Source organism: Ursus arctos, unplaced genomic scaffold, assembly GCF_023065955.2.
Source record: "Ursus arctos isolate Adak ecotype North America unplaced genomic scaffold, UrsArc2.0 scaffold_32, whole genome shotgun sequence".
NCBI lineage: Eukaryota > Metazoa > Chordata > Mammalia > Carnivora > Ursidae > Ursus > Ursus arctos.
Window position 1 is genome coordinate 1148440 of NW_026623008.1, and position 25008 is coordinate 1173447.

Here is a 25008-nt window from a genome sequence, read left to right on the forward strand (position 1 = left end):
GACTGGTGTGGCCTCTGGTCAGCAGTGGCTCTTAGTCACTGGGGAGCCCACTGCGTGGGGATCAAGTGGCCCCACCCCTGTGTTGTTCAGGGGATAATGTACAGGTGTTTGGGTCGCTCTTCTCGGTCCTCCCAGGTCTGGCCTGAGGAGCGGCCTCCCTTCCCGGACCGCGGCGCGCCCTCCAGCCCCTCCCTCCCACGGTGGCACCTTACCTCGCGGTTGTGGGATTCTTGGTCTGTCTGATGACAGCCACCCTGGTGGGTGTGAAGCGGTCTCTCACTGTGGTTTTGACGTGTGTTTCCCTGCTGTTGGGGGGGCGGCCTCCTCGGGTCTGGTCCCTGAGCAGACGTCCGGTCCGCACGTTGTTTCCACGTTCTTGGTGGCATCCTTTGAAGCACAGGAAGGTCTTGACTTTGATGAGTTCCCACTTTGCTCCTTTACCTTTTGCTCCTTGTGCTTCGCCATCCTCTTGGCAGTGTGGGCTGTCGGGGAGGCCGGGGTGGCGGCAGCGTCCGTGGTTCCGCAGGAAACCCGCGGGCGCCCATGGCCCCAACCCCGCAGACACCGAGTGTTCGAGTTTTCTCTGTGATGGGAGAAAGAAGCACTTGTTGGTAGAGAAGGCGCCCACAAGCACTTTTCGCCTTGACAGGCCTGAGGGGGCCTCCTCCCCGCGGGAATGCTGGTTCTCGGGGTCCGGGCGGCCCCCACTTGGAAAGCATGGCGAGCACACGGGAGAACCACACACGAGGCTTGGGCCGTCTCCCTTCAAGGAGCCACTCCTCAGCCATGCAGGAAACAAGCCAGTGATGGGAGCAGCACTAGGGTAGGGGCTCAGAGAGGGGCCAGACCGGCGGCAGGATCTCTGGCCACACTCGGCCACGTTTGCCTGGGATCGTGGCCCTCGGGAGGGTCAGCACGGGCTGTGGCCCTCACAGTGGCCGTTCTTTCCATTTGAAGAACTCGGTTGTGTGGGTGATCGCACTACATGGGCAGCGCTGGTCCCCAGGGATGCCATCCCTGCGGGGTTGTCGTCACGGCCTCCTGGAGGAGGTCGCTAGTGCGCATAGGCGGCCAGTGGCTTCACTCCCAGACCCCAGCCTCTGCAGGACACGTAGGTGCCGTGTCCTCATGTCAGCCTTGCCACTTTGCAGAAATCTTTCCCCTGGAATCAGAACAGCTTCGGATGTTTGATGGGACGCTCTCCCCAGCTCCTGGCACGGAACCGCCTCGACTGCCTGGCTTACTGCGCCGACGAGCGAGCTTCGGGGCTGTGCCGACGGGCGGCTGCTCGCAGGTCGGGGCTGAGGCCGGCGGAGGGCACAGCGGGCCCTTGGAAGGCCGTGAGCTGGCAGGAGCGGGAGTGGAGGCGTGCGGCCCAGGATAGGGGGTGCAGGGCAGGTGTGTCCTGCAGGAGAGCGCATCCACCCAGCTGGCTATGAACTTCCCAGGGCAGGGGGTCCCTTCGCACACTCGTGAAGTTGGAACGTGGCCCCTCAGGTTCAACCCTGGGAGCTTGTCCCGGCCCTGCTCTGTGCTGTTTGCTCGTCCAGGAGGGAGGCCGGCTCCGTGGAGGGGCTGACGGGCATCTCAGCTGGAGACGACTGTGCTGCCGGCTGGGGCCCTGCAGCACACCCTGGCTTTGTGCAGACGCTCGGTTTTGCGGGGGCTGACGCCGAGTGCTATCCTTTTGTCAAGCCGACAACTCGCGGTGCGGGCCGTGTTCCGCAGCGCCTTGCTGAGTTGCTCTGGTGCGGAAAGTGGTGGCGGCCTTGCTCCAGCCTTCCTCCATGTGCCCTGGTTGGGTTAGGTATCGCTTTCACTCCTGGGCCGGGACATGGCGTCTCTGAGGTGGCCATGGCAGTGGCCTGGGCAGAGGTGTGGGACGTCTGTTGGCCTGGCAGCCACTTTGCCAGTGCTCTGTCATTGGACTCCCACGCTGTGCCTCATTACCAGTGAGACTGTTCAAGGTCTGGGCGGTCAGTCTCAGGGTCAGGCTGCCCGAGGGCAGGCACCAGGGTCTCAGGAATGGACTTATGCTCGTTCTGATCTTCTCTAGACCCACCCACTGAAGGGGGCCCTTTATTTGCTGATAAATAAGAAAGCAAGAAGGGGAGTCCCCGCTGACCTCCAAGCTGCCTTTTCCACCATCTGGCTGCAGCCTCCTTGGTGTCTAGGCCTTGTTCGGGGACCCCATCCCCTTTCTGGGGACCCTCTGCCACCTCCCTGCAGAGTCCTGCCCACCGGTGCCATGGGTCTTCGTGGGAGGGTGCTCACAGGTCTGGGGCCCGCCCCAGGACCAGCACCGCTGGCTGGCTTGGAACCGGGATGCTCCACCTTTGAGGCTGGGCCTCAGAACCCGGGTTTAGGTGCTGCTGCTCTGTCTGGGGCCCAGGTGGCCTCCCCCAACCAAAACACACCGCTGGGAACATGACTGCGGCCTTCCAGGGCTCCTGGGGGCCCCTCAGCCCTCCTCTGTGGGGTGATAGACTGGGGGATTCCTCTAGCACCAGCCAGCTGCTCTCTTGGACCAAGGCACGCCGCTGACCCGGCTCTTGTAGGAGTTGCTTGAGTCTCCTGAGACGAAGAGGATGTGAAGACAAAGTGGGGGAGTCCAGCCCCTCCTCCTCATGCCACGCCCCTCAGCCTCTGCATCTGCGCTCATTCCCGAGCTTGATGACCGTGACTTCCGCTGGTGTGGCTAAAGCTGCCTGCTCGGCGCTAGGACCCCTCGGGGTCGCTGGGTGGTGTGGAGCCTGGTGTCTGGCAGTGTTTCGTTCTGGTTTTGGGTGTACAAACCCTCTCGGTAAAGTTTGACTCAAACTCCTGTGTCTGGAAGGTTCAAAGCAGGGACCGTCAGCACCAAGTTGGCTGTGAGAGGGAAAGGGGCTTTGGTCTAGGACGTGTTGTTTGGGTTCTCATTAGTAATTAATTAGTAATTAGGCGTTAACAGCCGGGTGGATGAGCGGTGTGCAGAGCACGAGGCTAAGCCCAGCAGCTGCACACTGCCCAGAGTGACTGTCCCTGCCCTGACTGCCTTGGCTGTCCCCGTGGAGGATGCGTATAGTCCAAGGCCCCGCATAGCCCCAGGATCTGCCTGACGTCTGAGGGATTCCCGTGCTCCTGAGCCCTGGGGAGCCCCTCCTGGATCTGGGGCGTGGGTCCTTTGTCCTCCTTGGACCCTTTGCAAAGGTCTGGCTCACAGTGAGTTTGGGGGTCCTGGGAGGGTAGGGATTCTGCTCTTCGTCCCACCTGTGGCTTCGAAATTATCCTGATCCCTGAGGAATTGACCAGGATTCAGCCCCAGACCACCCGCACATCTTCCTGATGTTTTCTGCCCTGGCGTGTGGCTGAGGCCTGTGACTCTGTCCTCATCAGCTTGTGCTGGGGTGGCCAGTGCTACCCACCTGTTCAGCCTTCCTGTCCCCGGCCTGGGGGCCTGCCTAGACCTGGCTGTTGCTTCTTGAGCGCACACCCTGGAGAGGCTTTCTCGCCCCAGGGGCTGTGTCTGACCCTCACCTGGGGCTGGTGCTGCTGGGGGAGGCAGATTGCTGCTGCTGAGCCCCTCCCTGGTCCCCAGCCCTGGCCTAGCTGCCGCAGGTTCAGAAACCCGGGAGTCTGCTCCTCTGTTGGGATGCCCCTCAGTTTTGCCAGCCTTCGATGGGGATCCGGAGCTCTGGGCCCTCGGACGTACACACAGTGCTGGGCTGCAGTGAGGACACTGGTCTTCTGCCCGGGCCGCACTCCCCCGTCAGCACCCAGGCATCTTGCTGGGTGGACGTGCTCACCTGTTCCTCCAGCTGCGGTGCCCAGCACTGTTGGGCCACAGGGGACCTCGGTGGCAGTTGATATCAGCCCCGCTGTGTGGTGCCTGGGGCAGCATGTGTCCCTGGCCTTAGTCCACGGGGCCGGAGTGGGTGGAGCACCTTAGTGTAGTAAGAAAACAAAACCAACGCAGTTCCCATCTGCTCTGGGGGTGGGGAGGGCTGCTACTCACTGTGCCCGGTTGTACGTGCGCTCCCGGGTGCTCGTGACCTTTGTGGCTGTGAGCAGCCTGCACAACTGAGCTCTGAGTGTGCGCTTCGTGGTGGTGAGGCCTGATGCTGGCCTGGCGCCATGTGCCAAGGGTGTCCAGACAGGGCACGGGAGAGAAGGACCTAGTGGGGGACGTCTCAGAGAAGGGTGGGGGCGCCCAGGCGACACCTCAGCTCGGGAAGCCGGAGCTGTGCTGAAGCTGCTGGTTTGCTTTGGGACGCTGGCTCCTCTGGCGAAGCTGGTGACCCACGGGCAGACCAGGGTCACCGCTTCCGGTCTGTAAGCCTCTGTAGCCCCAGTTCTAATGACAGGCAGAGTTTCGGGCCGTCACGTTCAGATCCTCAGCCTAAGGCCCACATGTCCCCCAAGTGCACATGGATGAAGTCTGGGGTCCGTGGACCTGGGTGGGGAAGGTGACTTTATTCCCATCGACTTAAGTGACCTCTTCCTCCCAGGGGTCAGCCGCTCAGGGTGGCGCCCGTCCCTTCCGTGTGAGCTCGGTGTTGGATACAGCATGGCTGCAGGACACAGCCCCGTCAACGCTGGCTCCGTGTTCATACGGTGCCTGGCACGTCTGTGCTCATGAGGTGCTGGTGGACGGCGTAGACTGGCCTGGCCTCGCTCTCCTGGACTTGTGCTCTCCGTTCTGTCCTCGTTGCTGGGGCTGCTGGGTGTCCTTCCTCTGGGCTGTCCGGGCTCGCGGTGCGCGGCTGTGTGTCCAGCTGGCCTCTGACTCTGCCTGGTAGTTGGATGGGAGCTGCCCTCTTCACCGCCGGTGTCACCCCAGAACCGGGTACCTCCACGCAGAAGTCAGGGTGTGTGCTCGGGCCTCCAGCCAGTGCCATCACCCAGCATCTGGAACGTCTTTTCCCCATGTCTGGTTTTTCTTCCTCTTTGAAGATGTCCGGGTGGGGCACAGGGAGCCGTGCATGAGAGGTGGCAGGACAGGCCCTGGGCGCCTCTCCTGGGTTCATCCCAGGGCAGTCTGAGCAGGCGGAGTGGCGATAAGCTCATTCCCCCAAGAAAACGGGGTACTACCAGTGCCATCTCTCCCAGGAGTCCATTGCATCTAGGGATTCCCAGATGCCAGGTCAGGGCCCCACACCCAGCCTGCTGTCCTGCTGCTGGAATGTGGGGTTCTCAGCAGAGTGTGGGGGAGGGGACTCAGAAATCCAAGGTAAGCTGCTGGTCTTGGAGCCCAGAGCCCTCCTTCCTCCCTGCCCTGCTTCTGGGCCTTGGCTTAGGCCATCGCTCTGTGCGTTTGGGGCTCAGGCACGGAATGAAATAACGGCCTTTGTGAACACGAGGCCCTGGGGCTTATGCCAGAAGCCGCCCCGGCTCCTGGTGGCTGCTGACCCTCTTGTCTACCCTGCTCTTCCTGCGCTGCTCTTAGGTTGACTGTGGCCCCAGCAGCCACTCTGACCCCACTCCACTTGTATCTGATGTAGCCTCGGACCTGATGGACCCCCGTGGCCCAGCTCAACAGAAAGGTCACATAGTGAAGTCACTCCTGAGTCATACCCCCAAATCCTTGCAAACCTACAGAGGCCTCTGGGCAGCGTGCGCAAAACCCCATCGTGAGGTGTCCTCTCCTCCTTTGTGGGGAACACACACGGCTGCTGGAGAGCCCTGGGTGGGCGCCCGCACGGTCTTCAGCCAGCTCCTGTTTTTTCTTTTTTTTAAAACATCCTTTATTTTTAAAAATTGTGAATGTAGACAACATGAAAGTTACCATTTTAAGCGTTTTAAGTATACAGTTCAGTAGCATTAAGTGCGTTCACAGATTTGTGCAGCCTTCACTTCCATCCGTCCATTGTTTTCATCTCGTAACTGAAACTCTATACCCATTAAACAGTAGCTTCCCATTCCCACCTGCCTTCAGCTCCTGGATGAACCACAATTTTTTTTTAAATTTAAATTCAGTTAATTCACGTATAGCGTATTTTAGTTTCAGAGGTAGTGGTCAGTGACTCCTCAGTTGCGAACAACACCCCGTGCTCATCGCATCACATGCCCTCCTTAATGCCCGTCACCAGCCACCCCATCCCCCGCCCCCTCCCTTCCAGCTACCCTCAGTGTGTTCCTAGAGTTAAGAGTCTCTTGGGGTGTCTCCCCCTCTGATATTGTCTGGTTTTATTTTTCCTTCCCTTCCTCTATGATCCTCTGTTTTGTTTCTCATATTCCACGTGTGCGTGAACTCCTAGGGTAATCGTCTTCCTCTGACTTATTTCACTGCATCTAACACTCTCTGGTTCCATCCACGTCGTTGCAAACGGCAGGGTTTCATTCTTCCTGGCGGCTGAGTAGTCGTCCGTTGTGTGTTTACACCGCATCTTCTCTGCCCCTTCGTCTGCTGATGGGTATCCAGGCTCCTCGCGCAGGGTGGCGATGGTGGACATGTGCGGCCCGCTTCTCTGCGGAGCGGCTGCTGCCCGGCAGGCAGGGGTGTCCCGAGGCCGTGCGTGTCCCGCGCTGTGCCGTGCGCAGAGTGGCCCATGCCGCTGCCTTTGTGCGGGGCGGCGCTCCCTCTGCCTAGAGCCCGTGGGTGAGCGTCGGTGGGCTTGCAGCCCGAGGCTCGGGGCGGGCGCAGGAGGCCCGGCCGCCACCCCGGCCTTGTTGCGTCGGCTGTGTTCTAGGCCCAGAAGCCTGCTCCCTCCTTGAGGGTTGTGGGCCCCCAGGACCTGGCTTGGAGGCCTTGAGAAGGGTCAGAAACCAGAAGTGACTGTCGTTACCTGCTTGCTGACCTCTTGCAGAATGGGGATGCCGTGGGCTGTCACTGGGCCTCAAGTGGGCCCTGCTAGGGACACTGGCCTTCCAGGCCTGGAGAAGCACGTCCTTCCAGGGCCTTAGATCGCTCTCGGGTGAGAGGGAGCAGCAGCCCTCCCTCAGGGCCCCGTGTCCATGTCCTGGTGAGGCCCTTTCCTGCTGCTCTCACTTTCATAGAAGGTCCTGCTCATGGGGTTTTTCCTGCTGCAGGAATCTCAGAGGAGTTACTCCAGCTCCCTGAAGACACGTCCCCATTTTAGGGTTGACAAGCTTGGGGGTGGGTGGGGTGGGGGAGGCCCAGGCCCTTTCTCCAGAGCTCACGGGCTTGGTTTAGTGCTCCATGCTTGCAGGCCAGGTCCCTGACTGGGAGTCTGCCCCTGCCCCCCTCACCCCTTGCCACACGATGGGGCTCTGGCCCATGGGCGCGGGGCGCCGCTAGCCAGCCACCCTGCGTGGGGGGGCGGCCCTACAGCCTGAGTCGTGCGGTGCCCCCCAGGAGTCTCCCTGCGGCTTTTCAGAACCTGCAGGAGCCGCTGCCAGGCCTGTGGCTTTTCTCTTGGTGAGAACTCAGCTTGTTTCCTCTCCTCCCTGCTTCCGATCCGCTCAGACAGGAAGCTCCACCCTTGCTGGCGTAACCGCCCCCGCCCCGCCGCCCGCTCGCAGGCCGCAGGAGGCGTCCAGGCCGCGCAGGCAGACATCACCGGGACTCGTTCCCCCAAAAAGCACCAACAAACGGTCTTTCTTTCCTGAATGATTGTTTCATGTCTGAGCAGACCGTCCACAGTCGTCTGTGGGTTCCCCTCTGATGTGCCTCCCCGGAGCTGGGCGTGGACCTCGGAGCGGCGCGGCGGGGCTCCGGGCCCTGGGGCAGCTGTTTCTGTGTGAGGACAAAGGCCAGTGCGTCCCTGCACAGGGTCTGAGGTCCTCGTATTTCCTCCCTGGGGCCTGAGGGCTGCCTACGTCCCAGAGTCGTCCTCGCCCCTGCATGTTTGTTCCCAGAGAGGGGCTGACACGAGGTGGGGTGGGGGCCCCGTGAACACGCGTGCACATATGAACGTGTGCTGGCCTTGGTCGGGCCCTCTGTCCAGGGTCCGGTCTGTCCCGTGTCTCTGAAATTTTGTGATGACAGCCCTGGTAAGTGGGTCACCTGCGTTGACCACTTGCCTCCCTGCCCTCTTCCCCCTTCCTGGGAAGCCCGTTTCCCCTCAAGGGGCCATGTCCGTGACACAGTATTTTCTCCAAGTGTTCCCAGAGGTGGGAGGAGCCTTTCTTCCCTACCCCCGTTAGTGGTCTCCCCTCCAAGGCTTCCCAGAGCACTCCCCACATCTGTTCCCTCATGAGAGCAGGCCAGGGCAGTGACGGGGCATCGTCCTCTCGGCCCCTGGCCGTATGTGGGTGATTGCGTGTGGCCTGTGTGTGGCCCCCAGCACACCTGCCCTCAGGGGGGGGGGGCACTGTCCCTCTTCCACAGACGGTTCCGTTTTCTCCGGAAGAGACCCCGTCTCCCTCGGGACCTGCGCCATCGGGCTGGAGGAGTTTGTTCTCCTGATGCCGGTTCTGCAGGCCCCTCTGGCCACAGTGTCTCACAGACACAGCTTGGGGCCCTGGGAGGCTGGGGGCAGCTTCGTGAACATTCTCCAGCAGCAAGGCGCGAGGGGAACACGAGCGTGGCCTTTGTCATGTGGTTCCGTGCACTTGGTGTGAAGGGTCGTCTCTTTTTTGGAGAAAGCCTTTCTCCTGGGGTCTTGCCAGAAGGCCTCTCTGGCCGAGAGCAAGTTGTCAGTTCTCCTTGGTGAAACCCGGAACTCTGGGGACCTGGGTGAACCCCCCGATGGAGGGCCCCACACTTGGCCAATGAGCCTGCCCGCTGGGCCGCCCCTTTCCCGTCCTGGCATGACCACGGCGGGGAGGCCGGAGTCCGCAGGTCCCCTTGGCCATTTCGGCAGCAAGTCCGCAGTGCACAGACAGGGCAGTGGCGGGGGCCGTCCCCTGGAGTCCCTGCCCGGAGCTCGGCCTGGGCCTTCTGCAGCTGTGGGGTGACGTCCCGGCGTGGCAGCCCCACGGAGTGCCCCGGGGCACTGGCTTGTCCCGCCCTGGGGTCGGGGTCTGCGCGTCACCGTACAGGTCTTGTGCACGTTTGAGTCTGCTGGCTGGGAGACCCTGCCCAGAGCGCACGTGCCACTGGAGTCGCCAGTGACAACTCTTGTGTCTCTCACAGGTCTCCTCCGAGCCCCCGGCCTCCATCCGGAAAACAGATGACGCCCCCTCCCAACTCCCCACGTCTTCTGAGAAGGACAAACAGTCTGGCTGGCTGCGGACCCTGGCCAGCTCCTCCAGCAAGGTTGTGCGGGGGGCAGGGGGGAAGGCGGCCGCAGTGGGGCTCCGTGCTCGCCTCTCAAACCCAGTGCCTCTTCTTCCTGCAGAGCCTTGGCTGCGTTCACCCTCGCCAGCGCCTCTCCGCTTTCCGACCCTGGTCCCCCGCGGTGTCTACGAGTGACAAAGAGCTCTCCCCGCACCTCCCGGCCCTGATTCGAGACAGGTGAGTGCCTGCCCTGCTGGCAGCCGGTGGTCAACCCAGGCGTAGGAATGTGGGGGCTGGGCTTGGATTCTGCCACCTGGGTGTCCATAATCATCTGCTGGGTGAGACTTTTCTTTTACGGAGTTGCCTAGAGTCTTTCTCAAAGGGGACACGATCCAGGAGAGGCTGTCACTCTGCGTGTCTCAGGACGAGCTTCCCCGAGTCCTCTGGGTGCTCCTTTGGCGGCCTGAGTGCACAGCGACACGGGCTCGGTGCGGGCACGCTGAAGTGCCTGGAGTCTGCGGGCCCGGAATTCTGTGTTCGTTCCTGCCCACAAGCTGTGCCGGCCCAGAGGCGCTCTATTCGCACGACCCTGCTCTCACTGCCTCCACATGGGGCCTCGTGGCAGTGGAAGCAGTTAGTGAGGCAGGCGGCAGGCAGTCACGACAGCGCTGGCCCTTCTGACAGCGTCCGGGTGGGCACATCTGGAACCTCCTTGCCGAGCCCTCCATTGTGTGCCCCGTGCTCCAGCTTCCCTGGGGCTGCTGCCTTGCATCTCCTCCTTCACACCTGCCAGGGAGCAGGTCCCGCGAGGAGCTTTCACGGTGGGAGGGGAGGACTCGGGGTGGGGGGGCAGACACCTGTGGCCCCAACGGCCCCCGTGCCCTGCAGCTTTTACTCCTACAAGAGCTTCGAGACGGGTGTGGCCCCCAACGTGGCCCTGGCACCGCCGGCCCAGCAGAAGGTTGTGAGCAGCTCGCCATGTGCCACCGTTGTCTCCCGGGCCCCCGAGCCTCTGGCCACCTGCCTCCAGCCACGGAAGCGGAAGCTGACCGTGGACACCCCCGGAGCCCCGGAGACGCCGGCCCCTGCGGCCGCCCCAGAGGATGACAAGGACTCGGAGGCCGAGGTGGAAGTGGAGAGCAGGGAAGAATGTACGTGTGAGTCGGGGTCTTCGGCTGCCCAGGGCGCGGTGCCGCACGGCTGCACACGGGGCGCCCTGGTAACGTCCGCCTCCGTCTGTGTTTCCGCAGTCACCTCCTCCCTGTCCTCGCTCTCCTCCCCGTCCCTTACCTCATCCAGCTCCGCCAAGGACCTGAGCTCCCCGGGCGTGCACGCCCCGCCCGCTGCGCCCACCGCCCCTGAGGCTGCGGCCCCTGCCGACACGGCGAGCGGCGGCCTGGAGGCAGAGTTGGAGCACCTGCGGCAGGCCCTGGAGGGCGGCCTGGACACCAAGGAAGCCAAAGAGAAGTTCCTGCACGAGGTGGTGAAGATGCGCGTGAAGCAGGAGGAGAAGCTGAGTGCCGCCCTGCAGGCCAAGCGCAGCCTCCACCAGGTGAGGCCGCCGCGCCGCCCCCCGGCTCGCACTGCCCCTCACGGGGCTGGCCTGTCCCTCGGGGGACAGCCCGGACGGTTGCACGCTGAGTGCCAGAGTGGGTCCTTGGTGTGTGCAGGAGGCGGCTCTGAGGGTCCCTTTTCCCCCTCGGGGCTGTCGGAGGTGGAACCAGCAGGTTTCTCTGCAGGAGTGTGCGTGCACATGAGCTTCTAGCTCATTCCACAGAGGTGACTGCTTCCTTTTGAAGAGGGGGCTAGAGGCCTGAAGGTGTCTGGGCCCCGCCTGCATCCGCCTCCCACCTCAGTAGGGGGCAGACTGCAGGGCCACTCCCCAGGTCCTCAGGCTGTGGAGTGTCCTCCACACCACTTTTCCTCACAGGTGGGGGTGGCCCAGAGTTCACAGCACCGGGGAGGGCGGGGCCGTCACCCTGGGGCTCCGCGGCCTTGCCGAGGCCCGCTCGGTGGTGTCGGCTGAGGTCACACCTCTGCGGCCGGCGGCTTCGCATGCGGGCTCCTAGCACAGCATAGCTGTGCCTTCCCGGGAGCCCCACGATTTCAGTTGTCTCCCCGAAGTCTGTGTCAAGCCCTTGCTTAGAACGCCCTCTCCCTGGTTCCGGGTGGAGGTGTGATTTGACACGTGCACACTCGCGAGCGTGTCTGGGGTGGGGGCGCCGTGGCTGAGGACGGCGGAGGTGCTGAGGAGGGCGGCCTGCGGGCCTGAGCCAGCGCCCTGCCTCGACGACGTCCCGTGGGCTCTCCAAGCCCAGCTGAAGCTTGAGCGCTGCAGCCGCCGCCTCAGACTGTAGTCCGGACAGCGCTGGGCCGTGGGACCCTGTGGGAACGGGTTGGGGTGTCCAGGAAGGCAGGTAGCATGTGCGGGCTGGGGGGCAGCCCTGTGTGGAGGTGCCTTGGGAGTGGCGGGCGGGTGGGCAGGGGCCCGGGCAGCGGGGTGACTTGCCCCCTGACGCCCTGGAAGGGAGCATGGGCCGGATGGTGACCCCGGCCTGGTGAGTGTGCTGCCTGCCCTCCCAGGAGCTGGAGTTTCTGCGTGTGGCCAAGAAGGAGAAGCTGCGGGAAGCCACAGAGGCCAAGCGCAACCTGCGGAAGGAGATCGAGCGCCTCCGGGCCGAGAACGAGAAGAAGATGAGAGAGGCCAACGAGTCCCGTCTGCGCCTGAAGCGGGAGCTGGAGCAGGCGCGCCAGGTGCGGGTGTGTGACAAGGGCTGCGAGGCCGGCCGCTTGCGCGCCAAGTACTCGGCCCAGGTACAGGCGGGCGCTTCGTGGAGGGCAGGGTGGGAAATGGAGGCCTGTGCGGCCCAGTGCCGGGCCCGTCAGGGAGGCCACGGAGCACCGCCTCCGGACTCAAATGTGTGGCGGGTCCTAGGTCTGTGCGGGAAGTGGCAGGTGCTGTGTTGGCATCTCCGGGTCATTTCGCACCTCTCTGGGTCCACCGCAAGCTTGGGGGGACCGTGGGGACCCAGCAGGCTGAATTGAGCACGGGACACTCTCCTGTCCTTCTGGGAGGCTGTCCTCTAGCCAGTCAGGGCCACCATGCGGGAGTTCTGTGCGGCTGTGTCCCTCCTGGCCGAGCGCTCCCTTGGTTTTGCTTGAGGAGCCAGCCCTCAGCCAGCCCCGGGGCTTCAGAGGAGCCCCCAGGTAGCCCCAGGCTCTCCTGTCCTGGGGCCGGGGCTGCAGCCTGCCCACCGCATGCACTTACGAAAGTCTCAGCACATCGTGATTGGCCATGCTGCCCAGCCAGAGTCCTGGGACAAGGGGGCAGATAACCGCAGCCCCTCCTCCTGGCCGTGCTGGTGCTTTGAGGGAAACTGGGGCCTCAGGAGGTCAAGAGGGTACCCCAGGCCACCGCCCTTGGGGTTTGGGTAGTTCCCACCGGTCCGGGACTCTGCGTGCCGTGTCTGGACTCGGGTCGTACTGCTGTCCCAGGGGCTCTCCCAGGCCCCGGTTGCTGCTTCCCTCGCAGGCATGCGTCTCCAGCGTGGGCAGGCGGGCAGGCCAGAATGGGGTGGCGTTCGGGCGGGGAGCGGGTGCCGCTAACGCCCGGCGTCCCTTGCAGATTGAGGACCTGCAGGTGAAGCTGCAGCACGCAGAAGCAGACCGCGAGCAGCTGCGCGCCGACCTGCTGCGGGAGCGCGAGGCCCGGGAGCACCTGGAGAAGGTGGTGAAGGAGCTGCAGGAGCAGCTGTGGCCGCGGCCCCGGCCCGAGGCCGCGGGCAGCGAGAGCACGGCCGAGCTGGAGCCCTAGCGGACCCCACTGTCTGCCGCCGCGGTGCGGATGCCGCAGGGAGCGGGCGGGCGGGCGGCCCACGCCAGCCGGGGGCTCAGGGGGCTCTGTGCGCCAACAGGCCCGCCCCCACGTCCACATAGCACAACATCTTACTGTGCCTATAACCAAGCGAGTGTTTGGAACCACATACTTTTGGAATCCACTGCAAAATTTTCTACTGGCCAAGTTCAAGTGCGCAAGCCGGGTTCCCAGCTGCAGCCGGAGCCCAGGCTCCGCGCCTGCCGCGGCCCTCTGCTTGCTGGAACGTTCTAACATTTACATTTTTGTTATAAGCTATTTAAAACCAATAAGAAGACTTGATACTCAGAAAAATCAACAGGTTTTTTAATGACTAACTTTTAAAAGCCCCACCAACACGTGACGCCATCCGAGGACCTGCTGAGGGAGCTGGGGTGCAGCCACCCCGCCCCTCGAAGCCATCGCAGCTCGTCCAGGGCCGCGCAAGGACAGGGAGGGTTTTCTCCAGAGTCTATTTTTTCAGCGACGAGGACCCAGGCGTCCTGTGCTGCCGCCCGGGAAGAGCAGGGAGGACGCCGTGAGGTGGGTCGCCGCCTCCGCCTGCCTGCCGGGTGGCCCCGGGGGACAGCGCTGGCCCGCTCTGCCGCCGCCGCCCTCCCCAGTCCGCTCCTGTCGCATCAGGACTGAGGCCGCAGCGTTGGAACAAAACAGCATTACTTCACTTTTTTTTTTCTTTTTGTTTGTTCATTTAAACGTATATTTAGAACTGCACTTTGTCAAGAACCTTCCCTTCTCTTTTTACTCCCTGGTTAACTGAGGTTTTTACTTTTCAGATATTGCAAATCCATTCATAGAGCAGTCCACATCCTAAGTGCTCGAGTGTTTAGAAACCCCCTCTGGTGCTTGGTTGAACAAGGGAATCACAAAACGAAAATGCAAAAACTGAACTTCGGGGGGTAGTTCTGTGCCTTCCAGCATCCTGTACAGCGAACCCCGACTCGTCTGTCTACCCCCGAGATACCCGTCTTCAGTAGCGACTGAATCTGCCACTATCAGAATAAGTTACTTGCATTTATTCCAAATAATCTCGTTTACTCTCAACTGTTCATGCAAATTGTATAAGGTTTTTTATGCCCAAGCTTGAAAAATGATTTCCCAGTAGACGAGAGGCGGCTACCCATCCTGAGATTACGGTATTTATGTACATGAGAAAGATCTTACCAGAATTCTTCGCTTGACCCTGTTCTAACGCCGAGGCAGCTGTGAGCACAGACGGAAGTGGAGACCGCTGGCCCAGGGACAGGCGCCGCCCGCCGCCGCAACCAGCAGAGGCTTGGTGACCATGTCATCTGCAGGGTTCTCGCCCGTGGTTTACTGGGGGGAGGGGCGCAGGTGCTGCTGGACCCCCTACAGTGCAATGCAAAAGGGACACCATAGATATGCAGCGTTCGTTTGGTTTTTTTTTTTTGCTTTTGTTTTTGTTTTGCAGTTATGAAATCTGTATGCATGGAATGTTAACTCTGCCGTATGTGTCCCCATCGATGGGCATTATTACCGCGTCCTGGAGGGCCGGTCGTGCTACACAACACTCAGCCTTGTTTTTCCAGAGTTGTGTTTTCTCAGTCACTTCTTCAAGGGAAACTAAATGGTTTCGTCGGAGCAGAGCTTTAAGTGTACCCCTGTGCTTCTGGGTGGCTGTGCCATGCCCTGTGGCCAATGCGAAAGTTGTGGGAGGGCAGAGGGCCCCTGGGATCCGTCTCCTGGGGCCACCCGGTCACTTTTCGGTTTTGGGCTCCAGAGGGCGGTGAGCTTCTCTAAGTTCTGTGCAGGGGCCCCACCTCCCCTCGCCCTGCCCACCTCTGGTCACTGTCTCGACCGCTGGGTCCACGCCTCCACTCGCCAGCTTTGTCCCAGAAGGTCGGGAGGAGCCGGACCCTCTGCGGCCACCTGGGCTCCCCTCCCCCGCCTCCGCCCGAGGGGCCTGCGGCCAGAGCTGGGGTGGCAGGGACCCGCCGTCCCCAGCGCCCCAGTCACCAGCAGCTCCAGCCCTCCTGGGCAGCTCCCTGGGTGAAGCCAGGGGGCTTCGGCTTGTCCTGGCCGCTTCCATCCTCGGGGGGCCGAGGCCAAGGGGCCCGAGACCTGGCTTTGGTTCGTGCAGCTGCAGTGCCGTCTCTGCGGAAGGGAGGAGAGGAACTTTCTCGTCGGCTGTTGACTCTCCCTGTGTGTAATATCCATTACTCAGATGATTGTGTATTCAGTTTAATTACTTATTATTTCTACGCTGAAAGAGGATTTTTAACGAAGGGAAAAACAACAGCAATAACATTCATACTTGGAGCAGCTAACTCACGTAATACCCTGCTTTCCGTGCCGAACTAGCCCCGTGTAAACAGCCCCTGTAAATACTGTTCCCTGACACTGTCGTATCCCACGCGTGTACGGTGGTTCCTTTTTCAGAAACTTTTCTTACCTGGTAATTGTCTTGTTTTCTGGGTTGTTTTTAACTGAGGAAGAACAGCTCACCTGCCTGAGGGGATGGACCCTCCGCCAGCCCCCGCGGCACCCTCCCCCCCGCCCCCCGTCCTCCCCGCTCCTGCCCACCCACCGCACCCCTGCCCACCCAACGCGTCCACCAGGCTCAAGAGGCCGTCTTGTTCTTGCTCTAAGTCAGGAGTCACAAGCGACATTTTTTTTCAATTAAGGAAAACACACAGACACACACACGCACGCACACACACACACACCCTCCCCCCTCTACCTTTATATCCGCCCGGAGGCATCGCTGTCCGCGTTCCCGCCTTTGCTGCTGCTAATGACGACATGACTTACTCTACTATCGAAAACTATTTTTATGTAATTAATGTATGCTTTCTTGTTTATAAATGCCTGATTTAAAAAGAAAAAAGAAAAAGCTTGGCATATTTATCTACTTCGCTGTGTACCCGTTAGTCCTTTGGCGCCCCTCCCCCAAACAGATGACATTGTACAATAAAGGACTTTGAGAGTACGCCTAGGACAGCCATGCTTGGTCCCCCCACCCCCATCCCTGGTCGCCATCTGGGCCTGAGCCCAGGGAGGGGACGGGTGTCTGCCTGTCAGACTGTGGGGACCTTTGGTTTCCATCGACCCTGAGTGACGTGGGGCTAGAGTGGGCAGCACCCCACCTGGGGTGCCGTCTGTCTAGGTCCCACCCGGCTGTGGCCCATGGAGATCAGCTGGAGGGGACCTTTCCCGGGGGCCCAGAGAGCTGCCCCCCAGAGTAGACGGCCAGCTCCCCTCAGGAGGCGTGGGAGCCCTGGGCCCCAGCGTGCCGTCCTGAGGGAGCGCGTGGGGACTCCGCGTTGCCAGGCACTGGGGCACCCGGCTGCCACCTCTCCTAGCTGCCTGTGTCCCACTTCCCAGCTCCGCTGCAGTTCCTCCAAGGTCACGTGAAGGTCATTTGGAGAATCGGGCGGTGGGAAGACCCAGTGCCCAGCCCCAGCTGCACACACAGTCCCAGCAGTCTCAGGAGCCCCCGGGGAGGGGTGCGGGGTCGGCTGGGGTACAGACAGCCCCACCCAGGCAGCCTGGAAAAGCCCACTCTGCCTGGGGGCCAGGCTCCTGCCCAGGTCAGGCGTGGAGCGTGAACAGCAGGACCAGGAGGAAGAGCCTCCATGCCCACCCTCGCCTCTGCCTGTCACTCACGGGCTCCCCGAGGCCCAGACCCCAGCCCCTTGTGGGGTGCCACCTGGGGCACAACAGAGAAGCTGGGTTGGGTCAGGCGAGGAGAGGAGGCAGACGGCTTAGGAGCTGGGCCCCAAGCCGCAGCCCCCACCTCTGTCCCCTCCTGCTGCTTATCAGGTCCTGGGGCCCTGCCTGGGGTCCTGGGCCCAGACGCATGGATGACAAACTTAACCACAGTGGGACTCAGCCCCTGAGAGTGGAGCCCACCCCCTCCGTCACCTGGGTGTCACTCGGGCCTGGCTCCCCGCTCCTCTTGGGGGTGGTCTCCCACGGAGCTATGGGACCGTCGGCCAGAATCGGAGTGCACTCTTCCCGGGCAGGGCTGGACCCCGGGCTGTGGGCTCACCACCTCTGCCCAGTGTCCAGGGCACCGTCCAGCAGCGCTTTGTTGGGAGGGCTGTCCCTCGTGTTCTGGGATCTCACAAGTGGACAGTTGTCTACTGTGGCCTGTTGGGGGTCCCAGGGGCACCCCTGCAACATGGGTGTGAGCTGAGGGCTGCAGCCATGGGCAGCCAAGGCCCTACCTATGCCCGATGCCAAATATTTGCCCCCTTCTCGGCCTCACGACCAAGCCCACCCGGATGGGTGGCGGGATCTTGCGTGACCTTGCAGGCTTGTACAGACCTGCCATCCCCACGGGGCATAGATGCTGCCACTGACATCCCTTCCCCGGGGCCTGCCAGGCGGGTGTCCCGCGCTGCTGCCTGAGAGGCCTCGTCCTTCTCCAGAGCACCTCCCGCTGCCGCCGCTTGGGACCCGCAGGCTCTCAGCCTCCACCTGGGCTCCACTGTGAAGGTCCGGCTCCCGCTCCAGGCCCTGAATGTGGGAGGAATGGGGAGAGAGGCAGGAGGGGAGAGACAGTCCTGGAGGAGGGCAGGAAGCTTGTGGGGCCTGGGGAAGGCGGCCTCCCCTGGGGTGGCCGGTGCAGGCTGTGGGCGCACTGTGTGGCAGTGTGGTGCTCGGCCCAGGGGGCCTTGGAGCTGGGCTGGCGGCTGCCTCAGAAGCTCGGGATGCTGGGGCTCCACTTTCGGGTATAAATTTAAAGGGCCCTGTGTCAGGGCGCCCGGGTGGCTCAGTCTGTGAAGCATCCGACTTGCAAGTTGGGCTCGGGTCACGGCCTCCTGGGTGGGGGGATGGAGCCCCATGTTCATCTGTCTGTCGTCTCCGTGCTTGGTGGGGGGTCTGCTTGAGATTCTCGCTCTCCCTTCCTTTGTCCCTCCCCCTGCGGGCCTTCTCCCCCCCCTCTCTATCGAATAAATCAGTCTTTAAAGGACCCTGGGCATCTGAGGCCGAGCAGACAGGACAGGGGCCGCCTGGTGTCAGAACCCCCTTCCCAGGATTCCCGGCCACGCCCTGCCTCTTCACCCCACCTCCGGGTCCCCTGGCTCAGGACCCCCCACACCACTGGCATGCTGGCCAGGCAGGGACCCGCGGCACTGTCCTGCCGTTTGGCCTCTTTGCGCAGAGCTGAGCCCTGGCCTAAGCTGGGCTCCCCGTGCTGGCAGCCCAGGGGACCTCCCCAGGTGGCGCTGCTTTCCCCCAGGTGGCCCTGGGGGTGCAGTGAGCCCGGGGTAGAGAGGGTGTTCCTGGGCGCCTACTCAGGTCCCTAGTTTTTGGGCCTGCCCTGTGACCCCCCGCCCCCAGCTTTCACTTCTGCCTCTGTCCCCAGCAGCCAGGGCCCCACCCGGGTCCCCTGTGCACTCAGCTGTGCCTGCCTGGCTCTGTCTTGGGATCTCCACCCCTCTTCCAGTCTGTTGCCCCAGAGCCACAGTCTGGCCCCCCAGGCCCCACCCAGCACCCTGTGGTCAGGGGGGCTGACCGCAGGCCAAGAACTCGCGCCCTTATCTGGGGAGGCGGATGCCAGACGCACCCTCCGTGGAAAGAGGAAGCCGCCTGCCCATTTACAGTAACAGCTGGTACGGCCCATCCTCCCCTGGGCCCCCAGAGGAGGACTGTGGGGTCAGTCCCTGGCGCTCAGTGTGGTCTCCAGCCCCACCCCACCCACACCCCTGGCCTTGGCCAGCAGCCACCTCCCTGGCTCACCCAGCCTGGAACCTGACCTGCCTCTGCTCCCCACTGACACCCCTTTCCCTCTCCCGCTCTGCCTGTCGTGTCGCAGGTCACCCCCCTTCTCGCTGGCCAGGCAGGGCCAGGCTGGAGGGCTTATGAGATTCCCAAGGCCCCACCCCCACCCTCTGCTGGCTGGGGCCCAGCATGCTCTGGGCGACCACCCCCTGCAGGAAAACGGGAGTCCTGGAGGGAAAATGGGCGGGAGGGTCCTGCAGGACAGTCCGTGCCCTCAGGAAAGGGTGTGCTGACCCCAGCTGAATGTAAAAGCAGGGCCTTGGAGGGGGACCCTGACCCTCCCCACAGAGACCCACTGTGCTCTGTGCCCTCCCCACTGCCAGACAACCCTGGGACGGGTGGGGGCAGAACTTTTGGGGCCTGAATGCCTGCCTGCCCCAGCCCCCCCCCCCCCCCAGTGATGACGTGAGCCTTGTAGGCCTCACATGCACGGCCATCTGTGCCCAGACTCATGCCAGGGGCTGGGGGCCGCGGGTGCTGGGGCTCCCAGCCCTGGAGCAGGTGGCCCCACTGTGGGGGGTAGTAGGGACAGGCAGGTGGAGCAGCCTGGCTTGTCTTTGGAGCGTCCTGTGCCGGGCAGGTGTCTGGCAGGGCTGGGGTTGGACCTTCCTGCTCCAGTCCTGGCCCAGGAGCCCTTACTGACAGGAAGCTTGGCTCAAGCTCTTGCCCAGGTCACTCCTCCTGCCACAGAAGGTTGTTCTGGAATCCTCCAGGGACAGGCACCTTGTGAAGGATGGAGCCTGAGGTCAGGGCTTGGCCCCCACCAGAGAACCCCTGAGTCTAGCTCAAGGCCCAGGCAGGACTGGGAGAGAGAAGGCAGGAGAGGGCCCAGCACACAGGACAGAGAGGTAGGGCAGTATCCAGGGCCCCTCTACAACCCAGGTGGGCCGTGGGCACCTCTGTGGTGTCCCCACACTTGTGTGTGGGGGAAAGCCAGGCCGGCATGCATAAGCTGGCAAGTGACAGGGTGCCCACCAGGCCCCCTCCGTGTCCCCCACCTCTGCCCTCCCTCCACATTCCCCCAACCCTCCCCCATGAACTCCCCTTCCCCATCTCAGCCCCACCCAGGTAGACAGGTATTCTGGACCCTCCTTGCCTTCTCTGCTTTGGCACGGGGGGTTCCCTCCGGCCCTGGGAGCTACAGGCATGGGGTAGGGTGGTGAGTTCCCCTGGGGTCCAACGTCCCTCCCTTGCCCTGGGTGGGGCCTTGACCCGGTGGAGGTGTGGCCACACCCCCAATTTCCTGTTTCTAAGAAAACACAGCCCCAGCAAAGGTCCTGGGGGTCTGTGGAGACTACTGGCCAAGGTCTGGGCAGGAGCCCGGAGCGGGTTTTGTTCCGTCCAGAGACCCTGGGACGGGTGTGGCCAGGGTGGTGTCACTGGCCGGCCATCTGCCTTCCCTGGACACCTGCTTCCCCAGGCAGGAAGGCAGCAGTCAACTGGGACAGGGGCCCAGGTCAGGGCCCCTCCGCTGCAGCGTGGCCACCTCTGGTCTAGCCTCCCCCTAAGCACCCATGTCGGGATGCAGGCCACCCCCCCACCATCCTGCACCCCTGTGTTTGGAGTTGGCAGCGAGCAGGGGTGCCGGCTCCTGCCCCCAGCCCGGGTTGAGCACCCCTTCCAGTCAGACGCAGATGACGTCCCTCTCCCGCACCCTCCGCCCCAGGGGGAAGGGCAGGGGCCGAGAATCCTCCCGGGAAATAGAAGGCTGGTTCCAAAACATTCCAAATTCCTGCTCCTTCCGGCCGGGCCGGAAGCCCGCCTGGGGAGGGGTGCAGGCCGGGGGCCCCGCTGTCCCCCTGCCGCCCCCGGGCCAGGGAGGCCGGCTATGCCCTCCGGGGGCGGGGTGCGGGGGCCCCTGGCAGGCCCTTCTGGGGTGAGCGCAAAGCCCGCTGCGGCCGCCCACACGGGTCTGTGGGTCCGGAGTCCAGGCCGCGGACTCGGGGGCCGCAGCGCCCGGGGCGGCGGGGCGGGGGGGCGTCTCCCGCGGCTGAGTCAGCGCAAGGGCGCGCCCTGGGGGGCGGGCAGGCCGGCCGGTCCCCGCTTCCTTCCGCGGAGTCGCCCTCTGGGGTCTGGTGCGGGGGACGAGGGCCGAGACCGGGGGGGGGGTTCGAGGGGGGCGGGGGGACGACCCCCGCCCCGCGGCCTCAGTTTCCTATTACGCGTCTGGCAGGAACCCGACCCGACGCCCCCGGGGCTGCCCCGCCGCCGGCTTTCACTTCCCCCCACTCCCCGCCCGCCTCGCGTCCGAATTCCACCCGCAGCCTCGCGCTCCGACGGGGGGCGGCCCCTCCCCCGCCGCCTCTCCCCCGCCCCCGCGAGGGGCCGCCCCGGGTCCCGGCCGCCGGGGGCGCGGAGGGAGCTGGGGTTCCCGGAGCCGGGCGTGTGCGCGGGTCGGCTGTGGCGGGGCGGGGGGAAGGGCGCAGGCAGTGCCCCCTGTCCCCGCCACCCCGCGTCCCGGGCGCCGTTAACCCTTCCGGTCTCTGCTCGGGGGAGAGGGGCTGGAGCTGGGGGGCCCCGCGCCGAGCCCCCGCGGGCGGGACGCGGACGTGTCTACGTGTCCGGAGCCCGAGCTGGCCGGCGGCCCCCGGCGGCGGAGGCGGGAACTGCAGCCGCGGCCGGGACGGGGCCTGAGCGCGCCCTGGGTCCGCGCCCCGGTGATGGCCAGCCAGACGGAGACCGGGCCTCCCACTTCCTCCGCTCCGCACCTAGGAGGCGCCTTTCTGCTGGTGGAAAAGCGCCCCTGCCGCCAGGCCTCTGCCCCTTCCCGGGGCTCCGTAGAGGCCCCAGGTCCTGTCCACCCCACCCCAGTGATCCGAATCCAGGCCCCGAGTCACTGCAGGGGGACGCACCTCCTGGGCCCCGCTTCCCTCCCCCCGCCACCCCCACCCCCTCTGTGGCTTGGCCCAAGTCCTGGGGACGCTGTCAGGGCCCTGGCTAGGGAGTGGGGTGCAGGCCTTGGCAGGTGTGGCCACTGGAGAACCCGACACCCATGGAAAGCCACGTGGTGACTTGTGACCCCCTCCTGCCTCTCCCTTTCTCCTCTAGGACTGGCCCCCCTGCGGCCGGGATTCACTGTCACCAGGATGATGACCCCCCTATCCACACCTCCTGCTTCTCCCCCAAGCTGCCCCCCACTTGGGACCCCACTTACCTAATCCCCCAGTCCACATCCAGGCCTAGCCACCCCGTCCCCCAGCTGCTAGGGCTACTCCCTTCTCACTTCTCTGCTGGCACAGAGCCCGCCCAGCCCCCCACACCTGGCCTGCTGTTCCCACCGGCCCCTCACTCCTACTTCAGTGAACCTGCTGGTTCTGCCCTGGTCCGGGGCTGCTGCGTGCCCACGTGTGTGCCCCCCCCACCCCAGGATCCACCTGAAGGCCCTCTCACCCCCATTTCTGCCCCACCTTTGCCCTTCTTCCTGGGGGGTTGCTCTTCAAGGGGGGGCTCACTAAGGATTTGCAGAGGGAATGAGGAACCCCTGGAAGGCCGCCCTGCCCTGCCCTCGGCCCGTGCAGAGGCTCCTGTGGCCTCCATGGCCTGTGGCCAGCCCCTGTGCTGCAGGCAGGCCCAGGAGGGTTTGAAGGCTTGGGGCAGTACGTAGCACCCCTCCCGTGCCCTTCCCCAGGCCGCCCCAGGAGGAAGGCCCCACAGACGGGGGTCTACCCTGCTGGGCACTTGTGGGGGGCACTTGGTCCTGGTTCCTCCTGCCTCTGGTTGTCCGGGGGCAGGGCTGGCAGGGTGGGCATGTGCTAACTTCTCGGAACCCCGGGGCAGAGTGGCCAGGAGGAGCAGTGTCTAGAATTTTGGGGAGTGTCACCAGCTGGGGGTCACATGCGGGGGTGGGGGCTGGCCTAGAGACTGAGCCTAGCACATCTGGCAGGCTCTGTCAGGCTGCCTGGCGGCCCGACCGGCCGATGACAGCCCTATTTATAGTCACCATCAGAAAATGCCCGTGGCCGTCGCCGTGGGGCGGCCTGCCTACTCCTCGACACCCAAGGCCTCGTGCCAAGAGGAGCCCAGGCCGGGGCAGCTTTGGCCAGTATGGGTTGCCGCCTGGCCCACTCACTCCCCCTGGCCACCCCCTAGGCTTGTGGAGGGATCAGCGGTCCCAGGCCTGAGGCTCTGGGCCCCAGGGTTACCTGATGGGCAGAGGACTCAGGGCAGTTCCTCCCCACCTGCTGAGGCCCCCATCTGGCTCCCAAGGTGTCCTGTGCCTGCTGTGGCCCGGCCTTTTCCGTCAGAGAGGGCTGTGGGCTGGCTGTCAGTGGCTGTGTCCTGCCTTGAGGGGACAGGAGCAGGAAGCGGACGGCCCCATGCAGCTGTGACCGTTACCGGTGCTGAGAGCTGCCCGCCCTGAGATGGTCTGGCTGAAGCAGGCCCAGTGACTCCCTCTGACACTCACGCAGGACTGAGGAACTGGGGGCCACATGGGGCAGACAGAGCCAGGCCTCACAGGGACCCCTCAGGAAGCCCTGCCCAGGAGGGGGAGCTTGACACAGCTGGCCTTGCCACCCTCCTGGCACCGAGACCAGGCGGCCTGCCCAGGCTTTGCGGAGGGGAGGCCTCCCGCAGGAGCGTCCTGGGTGACCGGCCGGCCGGCGGGGAGGAGGCTGGGCGAGCTGTCTGTGCCAGGTGGAGCCCAGTGGGAGGGGGGGCTCTGTCCTGTGCCGGATGCCAGGCTGGCGAGGGGTGGTCTGAGACATCGCACTGCCAAGACCCTGCTGGGAGGGGGGCCGGGCAGAGAGGGACAGGCACTGATCTGTCTCCCTGATCTCTGAGCTGTCTGTTTCTCTGGCTCTGACTCTGGCTGGAGAGCTTCTCATGAAGAACGAGTATGTTCTCTCCAAGGCCGTACCTGGCCAGGCGCTCAGTGTGGGGTTGTCGCTGTAAGTGTCCGCTAAGCCAGTGCACGGCAGGAGGGGGGACACCGGGGAGAGACGGGCCAGGAGAGAAGGCTTTCCGTCGCACTCTAGACCCTGCTGGGACCAGAGCCTCCTCCCCAAGCCCGGGGGCTGAGTTGCTTCTGGAGTGTAAGGCATGCGGGGGCCTCCTCACGCCCGCCACCCCCTCTACCAACCCCTGCCGGCCAGCCCAGCCCAGAGGCAAGGGTGGCTTTGGGGCCTACTGGCTGCTGGTTCCAGCGAGGCGCGGAGAAGCCTGCCTTCCTCTAAGGAGAGGCCCGTGGGGTCTCTGGGGAGGGCCTGATGGAGCCCGTGCCAGAGGGGGCTGTGTGTGCTGTCCGATGGCCACTCGGTCAGGCCCCGGGCATGATCCGCGCTGCCTCCCAGCCCACTGGGACTGCACTGACGCTGCCCTGCCCGGACTCGGGGAGCGGCGACCCGGCTGAGGCCCCTCCTTCCCCTACTGATGACCCATGTCACAGGTGGGCTGCCAGTGCTTACAGTTCCAGGTGGGGGGAGCTGTCCCCCAGGCTCCCCACCCGAGGCTCTGTCCTACCCCAGGACGGTCGCTGTATCTGCCGCGTTGCCCCAGAGGGCCCAGGCCACGGTGCCTCTCCCGCTCAGCCCCTCCCCTGGCGGATCTGATGGCCAGACCAGTGTCTGTGGCCAGGGCCCTGCTGACCCTCCCTCTTCTCCTTTTTTTTTGAGAATTCAAATTTCTTGTGGGTTTGTCTGTGGGACACAGTGTGAGGACGAGGGATCTGGTCAGGGTAAGAGCCGCTGCCCGTGGCGCCCACCCAGCGGTCCCCACGCCATCGGCGGACGTGCACGGGAGCCCCAGGCAAAGTCCCTGGAAGACTTGCTAGTCACTGGCTCAGAGGCACCCTCACCCAGGCCTCCCAGCAGAGGGGGGCAATGGGACAGGCAAGGGACCCCATCCCACCCAGACACGCGTCCATGGGGACTGAGCTCTCCCCAGGCCTCGCTGAGTGGCTCCTGCCCCCGCGGACCCCAGCTGCCCTGCCAGGAAGCCGGTGAGGTGCGGGGATGCGGAGAGCCCGCTCTCGGGTTTGTCCAGATGTCTGGAAAGTAGGAGGTTGCCCTGGCCGCGTGTCTGCAGGCCTGCAGAGCTGGCTTCGCTCCAGGTCTGCGAAGGGGCTGAGGGGGCGGACTACCCCTCCACCCCCCGCGTCCAGGGCTCCGGGGGCCTCGGTCTGTTCAGGGCACTGACTCTGAGCTCGTACCCCGGGCTTTGTGGCCGAACCCCGCCGTGCTGATTTGGAAAGAAATACTGAAGGACCCCCTGGACCAGCTGGGAAACACAGCAGCCGCTTCTGTGCCCAGCACACTTTTCTTCCTAAACTCAAACATCTTTCTTTCTT

The 25008-nt window shown here is 63.9% G+C and overlaps 1 protein-coding gene across 3 annotated transcripts in view; it reads left to right on the forward strand.

Moving 5' to 3' along the window:
• SKI (SKI proto-oncogene) overlaps positions 1–15921 on the forward strand; it is a 68317-nt gene extending 52396 nt beyond the window's left edge. Inside the window, exons 2-7 of one of the 3 annotated variants that reach the window (XM_026520042.3) lie at positions 9017–9139; positions 9222–9337; positions 9989–10257; positions 10351–10652; positions 11684–11914; positions 12726–15921. In XM_026520042.3, the coding sequence (XP_026375827.1) occupies positions 9017–9139; positions 9222–9337; positions 9989–10257; positions 10351–10652; positions 11684–11914; positions 12726–12914 (1230 nt within the window). In that variant the 3' untranslated portion in view covers positions 12915–15921. The remainder of the gene's footprint in view (positions 1–9016; positions 9140–9221; positions 9338–9988; positions 10258–10350; positions 10653–11683; positions 11915–12725) is intronic. The other 2 variants (XM_026520044.3, XM_026520043.3) reach the window with 2 other exon arrangements.
• Positions 15922–25008: the final 9087 nt, after the last annotated feature.